Genomic DNA, 11125 nt, shown 5'->3' with positions numbered 1-11125 from the left:
TGGGACGGGGGAGAGAATTTCCGTGCCACACTACGGTTTGGTGACTGACAGTGAATTGACGTGCCTCTGAGATTCGACTCGGGATTTGAACTCGACAGACAGACTGACTGACAGACAGACTCAAACAGGGACTGCCTTGCGGATCGACGCACGCACGCACGCAAATACCCTGCCAATCTTCGGAACTTTTGGCGTGGTACCGTACCGTTCGTGTCGAGTGACTGTGACTTTCCAGTCCATCGTACCAACCCACTCAAAAGACGTTGAACCGACGTTAACTATCCTATATAGAGGCGTCGCTAACAGCCAATGTTCGCTCCTCCCGCACTACAGCCTGTGTCGGCGCAAGTTCCGTGGGACGCCGCCGGTGCCGCACCGGGAGAGAGATCTTTCGTGTTCCCTTGGTTGCGGCTCGTAATACGCGCAGTCCATACTGGTAGTAGTTGTTGTAGCGCTCCAAACAACGATACTATAATATTAGTACATACACCATGGCGGAATCAGGTACCGGCATTCAAGAACTCATGGCTGCGGAAACGCGTGCCTCGCAGATTGTTGCGGAAGCTCGTATCGGTAAGTGAGCACGGTTGTTGGGAAATCAGCACCGAACGAGGAGGAACGTGCGACACGGTACGCGTGATGGATGTGTAGACAAGATGTAGATACATGTACTCCGTGCGATGGACTATGCCTCTCACTACGCTCGTTGTACGCTGGTTGTCTCGTTCGTCAACAGGCCGTGGGGACCGCATGAAACAGGCCAAAGTCGAAGCCCAACAATTGATCGATTCGTACCGAGCGGAGAAGCAGGAAGAGTTCAACAACATGGCCTTGAGTCAGGGCGGTTCGGAAGGCAACGCCGCGGCAGCCCTCCAGGCCGAAACCAACAAGGAAGTCCAGGCCATGGAAGGTCTCTTCCAAAAGAATGTCCAGGGAGCCGTCGACGTGCTGCTCAGCAAGTGCTGCGAAGTGTCGTTGGAAGTACCGACCGCTCGAGTCCGTGCCACGCAAAAGATGGCCGGGACGGTCTAAACAGTAAGGGTTATTAGTAAAATGTCCTTTGTTTTCGTGAGCCGAAGAGTCCCTGGTGTGCCCTTTGGGTATTTCGAGTGCGGGTAGATTGACCGTGTACGATACTCTACAGGTTACATTGTACTGGACGTGGAGGACGTAAAAGCATAACAACAACAACACGTTGTATACCGGTATGCCTTACTAGACGTGCGTTTCGAATGTATGGTTTCTTTTGGTATAGGGGCTACGCGTTGTGACCTCTTTTTGGTCATTCCCAACACACGCACGATCCCACACGCTACGTTTGTCGAAGTGTGAACACGTCGCACAAGGCTGCTGTTACCAAAACTACCAGCTACCTACCTCCCGTGTTTGAACTAAGATTCCGTTGGATTACTGCTAGCACCCGACTCGTCGGTATTCTTGGGCGAAATGGTACGCGGCTTTTTACTGGCGTCGGCTTCCGCATCCACCAACGGCGCTCGGGGGGGTTCTTCCGGTGGTGCCCGCGCCACTCCCGTGGACCCGAACCCACCCACACCCCGTTCCGTGGCATCCAGTTCACCTTGGACTTCCACAACATCCGGCAACACGATGGATTCGAGAATCAGCTGCGCCACGCGATCTCCCTGTCGAATTTCAAAATCCTCCCGACCCCAGTTGAAGAGAATCACCCCGAGCGGGCCCCGGTAGTCCGCATCAATGACCCCGGCACCAACATCGATGCCTTTCTTGAGCGCAAGCCCGGATCGCGGAGCCACGCGTCCGTAGGTTCCGGGCGGACACGCCACGGCCAAGTCGGTCGGTACCAGAGCGCGGTCCCCGGCGGCAATCGTCAGATTGGCGGCCGACGACAAGTCCAAACCGGCGGATAAGTCCGAACCCCGACGCGGCAACGTCGCGTGTGGAGATAAACGCTGGATACGTAACGGTGCGCGGCGGTAGAACGACGACGCCGCGGTCGGGACTGCACCGCTTGCCGTCATGCCGAGTGTGCGAGGAAACGAAGCGACGGAGACGAAACACGGATACGTCAGCCACGCTAGAATGTGACGGAAACAACGAATTTTGGAACTGTGCGACTGCGTGTGACTCGAATGCAATCGCTCGAGGTGACAGGCGGGTGGGTCAAACGGATGCGGTCTGTTTGTGGAGGCACAGAGACAGAACAGGTACAGTGCCGACCGTGGGATGCCATGGCCAAGATTCAGATCGAGCATTGCTCTGTCGTGCCGTGACGGCGTGCAGCCCGCCCTATTTTGAACTGATCCGTGGCGGGAACTTGCCTGGGATTGGTTTCTCGCTCACTGTCAACCTCTACCCTTCCACTACTCATGCTCCTGCTCTAGATTAGCTCTAGCTATCCACTAGCGAAAGCAACTGACTAGTATGAACTATCTATTGTCTCTCTAGCGACACACGCCTTGGAGAGAAAAAGCCACAAAAACTAGTAGAGATCGTAACTTGTACGACCTAGTCCATCATTGGTCTACTCCCTTACTGTTAAATCCGGCGTTACACTACCTCTCGGATCAATGCTCCATTCCCATACGCTCCTCGACCTCTAACACTGATCCACAACCACGGATAATGCATATTGAAAGGAAATTACCGATACATGAGAAATATCATGTGAGTAGATCGCCACAAAGCTGCGTCAGCAAGTGTCCAACGAAGCTGCCAAACGTTTCCAAATTCCTAATCGTCTACTGCACAAAGAACACTGTGCAAGCTATTCTACACTGGGGGGCTCGGTCGCCTTCCGAACCGCCTGAAGTATCCGGTGCACGTCGAGTAAGTGATTTACGGAGCGATCCAGTAATTCGTCTCCCGTCAGACTCGGGGCCTTCGTGTCCGTCGCCTTGGTCATTTTCGCCGTCAATCCAATCCGGTACCAGTCCTTGTAGCGCATACTCTTTGCTAGGTCCGGGAGTTTGATCAGATTCCGTAAAAGCTTAAACACCCGTTCCTCCACCGACGACGCCAATGTCTCCATTTGCTCCAACCACCCCGCTCGCGTTGTGCTGTTCGTGCCGTCAACAAGCAACGCGCTTTCTATGGTTTCCGGTGCAAACGCCACCGCCGTGTCCAGACACCGCGACAACGCGTGCACCAAACATTCTTCTCCCGCCACGGCCGCGTACAAATTCGACAAATCCATACACAGCAGGCCAAAAGTCGCCTCGTTGCCGCGTACCGCTTGCGCAAAAAAGGCGTGCGCGGCGTTGTAGTGCCCAAACGCCGACGACAGTTTGGCGCGCGTTTTCGTTTCGTCGCGTTGGCACGTCCAGATTTTGGCGTAGAACAACGCCAGCTGGTAATGGGCCGCCGCAGCCTGGTGACGGTTTCCAGACGTTTCGTAAATGGACAAGGCACGCTCCATGGGATCCACTATGGATCGCTCTTTACCTGGGGAGAGGCGTAACGCCTGTAAAATCAACGGCACGTTCCCCGATCCAATCAGGGACTGCCGGCGACGGACTCCCAACACCAGAAAGGTGGCGGCCAGCTCGTTGCTTACCATGTCCCAACAAATGGGGTCCACGTCACGTTCACCAAGCGATTCGTGCGCAGCTTGCAAATGATCCGCCGCTTCCTGGAGACAAAGTTCGGGATGCGTGGGACCGTCTTTGGTGGACCCGCCGCGAGTCGCAAAAATAGAGTTGGCCCGCAGCTTATAACACTGGCAGAGGTTGCATCGTAGCAAGGCCAAATTTCGCAAGTCTCTGCACTTCTCGAAGGCCTCTAAGCTTTCCAAAAACCAAAATTCGGCCGAAAATAACAGGGGCTCCGCCGGGGTTGCGGCCTCATCGTCCGGTGCTTGCCCGTTGGGGAACGAGCTCAAAAGTGTGCGGAGCTCGTCCAATAGAACCTTGCCCGTCTCGTTACAGGCATCACCCAACCGTTGATGCAACAACTTCAAAAGACCGTGGTGGAAAAAACTTGGCTTGTTGCCATTCTCATCAGGCCTTGCGATCAAGATCTCGAATGCTTGACTGGCGCGGTGGTAGGCAATGCAAGCAGCAACAAGCACCCTGCGTTGATCGCGTTGTAACACTTTTTGTCTTTCCAAAAGAGCATTCGTAGCTTGAAGGGCGTCGGCTGAAAGACATTTCGCACTCATCGATTGAAAGTTAACAACCCCAGTCAAAGCTTGCAAATTGACCATTCCATCACTTTTAACGCCTATTGGATCCTTGTCCAAACCGAGCGGGTCGCTTTTACGTATCTTTGGATCGCGAAATGCTTCCTCGACATCTTGTAACACGCCAATAACATCATCTCCTGACGAATGTCCTCGATCGCGCCAAAGGCCGTCGGCAGCGAACGATCGAGCGAAATGTCCACAATGTTCCCAGAGCCATGTGTATTGGAGTAGTATCCTCTTCCTCCAAAGGCCAAGCCTCTGGTCTGCTTTGTTTTGTCGTTCGACTAGCTCTGTAAGGTAGATGGAACTGGCTAACTTCCTTGCTGCTAAGCGAAGTGCCTGCATTGCGCTGGACGAATGGTAGTTGCGAAGGTAGACTTCTACCAGACGTAAAGACACGTTCACCATTTTATGATGTATACCAAACAATTGCGTCGCCAACGCATCAATTTGGATACTATGAGATTCATGGCCTTCGATGCCGTCGTCTTCATCACAGGAATCTTCGGCTTCATCAGCGCCGATGGACATATCCTTCACATGCGAATTACAGGTATCCATTGATTTGTGCTTTTTGTTAACGTTACGCCCCAGCAAGGGCAATAAAGTCTTGATAGCACTCGCCAAGTGGTCTTGGGCTTTACCGAGAGCATCGGCCTTCAGAGAACCATACGGCTGCTGAGAGGATATCGACGGTGTCGTAGCTGGAGTGCAAGTACTGTCGGTCCCTTCGGCATCGTGGCAATGCTCTTCTTCCGCATCCAAAAACGTGTCAGCCATACTTTCCCGAATAGCCGCTGATAAGCTCTCGTGAGCGCTTCCGTCCATGTCGGCGAGATTCTCTAGCAAATCGAGAGTATTTTGCAGCAGTCCGCGTTGACGTGTACGGAACTTTCGACGTAGACTGCTGTCAGCAGTACTCATTGAAATGTGGCGTAATCGATTCGCAAATCGATACGACATCATAGCCAACCACCAAATCCATTTACGTTGACGTTGAGCGGAAATTGAAGAGACGTCATAAAGTTGAATATTTGTTTGGCCAGCTTCCCGACGCAGCAAATAAGTCGCGTTGTCTTTCGAGCAGTTCGCCTTGAGAAATCGGAGCAAAGTAGACGCGTTCATCTCCATAATTTCGGGTGAAAATATCTGTTCATCGGTGGAGAGACTGTCTGCTGATTCGACCGAAAAGGGAACACTTGTATCCATCGTAGATTGCTGCAAAAAACCTGCTGGAATATCTTCCGTGCGCAAAAGTTTTACGCTCTGAATGAATCCTTTGTCTCGTAGACATAATGCCAATTGCGGTACATTTGCCATTATATTATCAAGGTAGACGTCCAAAACGGTCGATACCGGTGACGAACTCCTCGGAGGATTTGGTGACGGATCAATTGCTTTCTGTAGGTTGGAACCCCCGGGGCTGGAATTCGATAAAAGACCACCGATTGGCATTTGTGGAGACGGTACGATGCAGGTCTGTAGCTGAACCTGATCTAAATCTGGAGCAGCGAAGTGCCGATGATGGGATTCGTCTCGTACGGCGGCCATCGATTCACCACCGTCCTTTGCCTCCTCCAAAGCGTGTCGTTGCTTTGCGGCGGCTTCCGCATAAGTAGGTTTCCTGATTTGTTGAAGTTGGGCGAGTTGATGATCAGCGACGTAACGACCCGACTGCACAGCATCCTGGTGCCTTTCCAAAAGAGACTGCATGTCTTTGGCGTCCTCAACGCGGACCGTCAAAGCCGTCGACTGGTCCGATGACCGGTATATCAACGCGTCGGAGCCTACTAGCAAATTCATGTCGTGGAATCTCCAAGAAAGATATTCTCTGGGCTCTGGTAATGGCGGCAAATAGGGCTGTACGTATTCATCTGGATGCGGCAGGTCCAAGACGTTATCTCCGTCTCTAGGTTGTGCCCCATACCTGACGGTATCATTATCTTGTAGATACTCCTCGTCGGTACTGATCCTGGTTGATTCGATCATCGAATGTACGATCGTTAAGGCCTCACTGATTGGCTCTAGGCTACTTAAAGCCACCAACTTACGAGATACCTCGCCCTGTCCCAAAGACTCAGGTTCCTTTGGCTCCAGTTCGTCTCGGTCGTTCACACGAGTCCTTCGAGGCATCGCAAAAGTGCGTTCCTCCTCTTGGTGATCGGCATCAAGCAGAAGAGTTCCGTCTAAATTATGAACAGCAACGCTGATGGCTCGGTCAGCTGAATAAGGCAAAGAAAAGAGGTCCTTAACGGCATGGCTACTTCCGATAAAGTCTACCGACGAAGCTGCCGCAGTGGCATCGGCAGATGGTTGGTTTTCCGATCGTGAAGTTGACGACCCTATCTTCGCGGGAGCGTTCGGCTGTTGCGTAGAATGTGTATTCTCTACAAGCGAGAGTGAGGAACGCATTTCCTCCCAGCTCGGCAGCTCCGGCATCTTCTTATTGGAACGGCGAAGAAGAAGTGCCGGTAAGTTGGTTGATGTGCACGACCCTAGACAAACTTTAGATGTCGCCATTTTGCAACCGGACTGGAGGCGACGTTTCGGCCACGTTGAGAAGTCGCAATTGTTCTTTGACATTGTATTCTGTAAATAGACGCGACTATGACACTTTATATATCAAGTGTCTGTCGCACATGTCAAAAGTACTGGCCTCCCAACGGTAGAAAATTGTGATCTCTTGGAAGTGCACCGGGACGCCTCCTCCCTAACGAAACAATGATCATGGGAAACTATGCATATTTAATAAAGAATGTAATCTAAACAACATCATGGTTGCAATTTTCGGGGGCTTGATCAAGGTATTCTTCCCTGTCAATGGAATCCGCGTCGTTATAGTCCTCCGAGAGTTCTTGAGTCTCCGAGCCGACTCGTTCCGGAGCGGACTCTCGACAACGTCCTACCAGTTGTTCAGACGAGTGGTTCAAGATTCCCTTGGGGGCTACAAAGGAGGGCTTGTCTTGAACACCCCTTCGCCTTCTTACTCTGACCAATATCGCAACACCAATCGCTGCAATGGAGCCGAGCAAAACACCCAAAATGATTCCCAGCTTCGATTCCGACGAAACCGAACCGGTGCATCCGTCAATGGCGTCCGACGAGCCGATTTGGGAGCAGTCTAGACCAGTTCCGGACAGCCCAATGGAATAGGCCACGGCAACATCCCTGAGACCAATTTTGAAAGGCTCGCCCGCAAAATCCACGTTGTCACTGATCGTCCGTGCCGCATCACGATTGCTGTCCGCAATGAGTGGTAGAATCGCTTGGGCGTAGATATACGCCTTCACGTGAGCCAATTCTTTGTTAGCGCCCTTGCTGGTGGACAAATCGACCAAAGAGCTGAGAGAGGCCTGGACCAACCCGACAGGCAAAACGCGAGACATCTCTCGAACGCTATTTCGCAAGACGTCGCAACTTCCACTGAGGATCGCGCCTCGCCCCGTATACAAGAGAGATGTGATGATATCGTTGACTTGGGCTGACCCAGGAATCAAGTCTGAGCAAGTGTTAAATTCTGCACATTCCTGCTTCGCCAATCCCCACAGCAGTTTTCCTTCTTTAGACCCACCATCGGCAGAGCCCTCCATCTCACCAATTATGTAGGCGGCAGCCGAGTCCCAATGCAAAAGAGCGGTACTGTCTCGGCCCAAGTCGCCTGCTTGGCAACTATCAATAGTCAGATGCATCGCTTCGAGAGCTGCCATATAAGTAATCATGAACCGTGCGGTTCCGACAACTGTCCATCTCCTTTGGATTGGACTCATTCCATTATTCTTATCCAAAGCCGTTCGAATCATGGTATCAGCGTAATTGTCATTGCCAAAATAACGTTTAAAAGAATCATGCTCGGGAACGCTTGTCCTGGACATGCTGGTAGCTAAATAGCTAAGACTCAAGGCAGTACGGCCAGCATCAAGACCTGTAGCAGCATGTTTCCCGTAGCTATACAAATCATCCGCAGCTTCCAACGCCCCCATTTTGAGTAGGATATCGAGCTCCTGAATGTCGTAGTCGATCTGCGCCACTTCACGAACGTCGATAGAAGGACGGTATCCTGCCAATGGAAGGAGATCTTGTGGATCTTCACAAGACGAGCTCAACTCTGATTTATGTACCCCAATGTCATCACAAGAAATGGCAAAACAAGGAAAGGTCCTTTCAATAGCTCGAACAACAGCCTCGACCTCTGTGTCCTGGTATGACGAGTCCAGAAGCTTCTCTTTCAAAAACGAAAATATGACAGGACTGCAAGCCGCCACAAAAGGTACGTAGCCATGGGCATAGACCCGAACACGGTCGCGATCACCTTCTCTCAAGAAATTGATTAAGGCTTGAACGTTCACAACAATCATCTGGGACGTAATTTTTGTCACAATGTGTCTCAGTCTCTTGACAGTCTTGCCATCCAAAGAACAAGCTCCAGGGTAGGACAACTCCAGTTTGGCTTCGTGAAATAGACGAAGGATGTTAGTGTTCGCACGGGACTGGCCCGAGGAATCGACGCCATGGAACTTTTCGCCCATTTGTTCCGCCAAACGATAAAGCAAATGCCCCCTTTCGGGGTCCCCAGCGATTTGACCATCTCCAATCCAGTAAGCAACTGCTTCATCGATTGAGTGGACTCTGTCGGTGTCGGCCACAAAACCATTTTTGCAGCCCTTCACAGTCTGAAACAGTTCGTTTGCGAGCTCCATCCATAAATTTAATACGACTGCTGATTCAACCGCAAGAGTTGAAGTTCCACCTTTAGCAAACGATTCCCTTACAATCGTGTCTGCGTACATCGTTGCATCGCTTCCCAAATAGACACCATTGTCATCGGTCAGGGCGTAAACTGCGGTCTGAAAGAGAGGATTAGTTGTCATCAAGATTCCTGCATTGATCGAAAATGCCGCAAGGGACCGCCGACCAGTTTTTATACCGCGATTGTCGAAGATTGGAGAGTGCTCGCCTTCTTCATAGATCAACTGTGCCAAGGTCTTTTGCCCTCCGGTACTGAGCTCCTCTTCCATGTCCCTAACGTCAAGAGCTATGTCGGCTCTGTCTTTAACATACGTTGTTGTTATGTAAAGATCTTTTCCAAGATTTGTCGGTGTGCCAGGCCCAGGGGAAACACTGGTGGAGTTGCATACCGAAAGATCACTAGACTCTAGTGTACCAACAAAGCTGCAGTCTACTCCCATTCCATTCATAGCAAAAGTGAAAGCCTCGAACACAGCGGATGCTCGATCAATAACTGGCTTCTGGCTTAAGCTGAATTCCATGTTCTCCAGAATAGTTGCAGCACTGGTCTGATTGACGTCATTGACAAGTGGAAGGATCGCTCTCGCCAGGATGTCCCCGGTAGCAACAGAAGCATTCTTTGTTTGGGCGGGGAGTGCTTCGTTGATCGTGGCACTGAGTAACACCCCTTGGATAATGGAGACAGGCAACATGGGCAGAATGCTGTCCGTTACGAGAGATCTAGCCGAATCGCAATCCGTCATGTCGAAAAATTCTTTTACCCCCGAAAAACCAAACATGAGGAATTGGTTGGATGTCGAGTCACCATGCGTCTCGCATTTGTCAAAGGCTTCGCATGTTTCTTTTCCTAAAGACATTAGCATAACGCCACTTCCATCTTTGCTGCCTCCGGACTGAGAGCCCTCGATTGACCCCGCAAAGATCGCCACAGCCTCATCGACTTGGCTATGCCCTCCACGACCCGCAAGACACTCTGTAATAGCAGAGTTTAACCTTGCAATAATTGCGGTGAAGGAAACAAGTGTTTGGACAGTACGGACGACGAATTCAGCTTTCTGAAGGCGAGAGCTTCCAGTGAAGCTGAAAGTCGATAGTGGATCCAACGTGGCAGTGATAAGCTCATCGGCGTACTTGTCTGATTGAAAATAGTCTTTGTATTGTTGGAATGCAGTCGCTGCAAGTGCTCTGGTAGGCTCAGTCGCTAGTTTCTTGAGCGAAAATACATTACCCCCGTCTACGAGACTGTTGAGTCCAAATTCATAGAGTTCCGAAGCAGCCTCATACGATCTAGTTCTCATGAGCAAATCTAGTTGCTGAAGATCCAAGTCCAAACGAGCTAAATCCTGGACATTGCCGGTTGTTTCGTATGCAGCAATGAGCTTTGGATTGTAGTCAACCTCAAGCTCTGTGCATAAAGCAGAAACAATGTTTCGCAAAGGCTCCCCAGCCAGGCTTGTATCTCCAAGATCTTCGCATGTAAATCTGAGGCATTTTAGAACGCCGCCTAGATCAACCAGCACACTTTCCTTCTGCATAGTGCCAAGTGAATAGCCTTCAAAGAAGGAATCGCGTAAAAAGGCGTAGGTATTGATGTCGCAGGCGGCTGCCCTTGGTAAGAAAGCCAGGGCATAGAGTTCAACAAAGTCTGGTTCTTCGCGGCTCGCGAAGTACAACAGCATCTGCAGTAATGGCTTCGACATTTCAGTAATAATTTCATTGACAGAAACACGAAGATCCAAGAATTTGTCTCCGCCAAGAGCGCATGCCTTAGCGATCTGTTGCGATTCTTTGAAAAGGTTCATGAGTTTCAAATTTACATTGGACTCTCCTTCTTCGTTCCCGTACAGTTCATGAGCGCTTTGTGCGAGAGAGTACATGGAGTACCCACTTTTGAATCCGCCTTCGGCCGTTTCTTTTCCGATCCACAGACCAACAGCAGAATCTACATAGATGGGAGCGTCAGCGGAGAGACTTTTGCACTTTCTAACGGAGGTGTACAAACGATGCACGAGTAGCATCCAAATGTTGATTACCACAGCGGCTTCGGCAGCGAGATGAGGGCTATTGCCATTTCCTGGTCCAAGCGCCAAACGAATGACTGTGTCACCAAACGGCCACCCTTCGGGGTCTTCGGATCCCTCCTCAAATGAGCTGTCTTCGTACAGTGCGTAGCGGTAGAAATTGTACATTGGATCTTCTGACATGAATTCCGATGCC

The 11125-nt window shown here is 51.0% G+C and overlaps 4 protein-coding genes across 4 annotated transcripts; 1 reads left to right on the top strand and 3 right to left on the bottom strand.

Annotated features, from left to right (window-relative positions):
* The first annotated feature begins 470 nt into the window (after positions 1 to 470).
* PHATR_44050 (predicted protein) lies at positions 471 to 1193 on the top strand. The gene is made up of 2 exons (XM_002186382.1): positions 471 to 573; positions 737 to 1193. The coding sequence occupies exons 1-2, from the start codon at positions 492 to 494 to the stop codon at positions 1030 to 1032; spliced, it is 378 nt and encodes a 125-aa protein (XP_002186418.1). The 5' UTR covers positions 471 to 491; the 3' UTR covers positions 1033 to 1193.
* Positions 1194 to 1526: 333 nt separating this feature from the next.
* Positions 1527 to 1937, bottom strand: PHATR_7646 (predicted protein; the record flags this gene model as incomplete). Its single annotated transcript, XM_002186099.1, has 1 exon — positions 1527 to 1937. A coding segment is annotated over one exon (411 nt), but the record flags the coding sequence as incomplete, so codon positions are not given.
* Positions 1938 to 2746: 809 nt separating this feature from the next.
* PHATR_44049 (predicted protein) lies at positions 2747 to 5965 on the bottom strand (the record flags this gene model as incomplete). Its single annotated transcript, XM_002186098.1, has 2 exons — positions 2747 to 4010; positions 4479 to 5965. The coding sequence occupies 2 exons, from the start codon at positions 5963 to 5965 to the stop codon at positions 2747 to 2749; spliced, it is 2751 nt and encodes a 916-aa protein (XP_002186134.1).
* A 959-nt stretch (positions 5966 to 6924) lies between these two features.
* On the bottom strand, positions 6925 to 7548 carry PHATR_33402 (predicted protein; the record flags this gene model as incomplete). The annotated part of the gene is made up of 1 exon (XM_002186097.1): positions 6925 to 7548. One exon carries the CDS (start codon positions 7546 to 7548, stop codon positions 6925 to 6927), a length of 624 nt encoding a protein of 207 aa, XP_002186133.1.
* Positions 7549 to 11125: the final 3577 nt, after the last annotated feature.

This window comes from Phaeodactylum tricornutum, chromosome 3, assembly GCF_000150955.2.
Source record: "Phaeodactylum tricornutum CCAP 1055/1 chromosome 3, complete sequence".
NCBI classification, from domain to species: domain Eukaryota; phylum Bacillariophyta; class Bacillariophyceae; order Surirellales; family Neidiaceae; genus Phaeodactylum; species Phaeodactylum tricornutum.
This window is presented reverse-complemented; position numbering and strand designations above follow the sequence as displayed.

Excerpts from the sequence above, each read along its gene's own strand:
- PHATR_44050 (XM_002186382.1), top strand. The coding sequence starts at position 492 with ATGGCGGAATCAGGTACCGGCATTCAAGAACTCATGGCTGCGGAAACG. Across the intron at positions 574-736 it reads TGTTGCGGAAGCTCGTATCG|GCCGTGGGGACCGCATGAAA; the intron begins GTAAGTGAGCAC and ends GTTCGTCAACAG.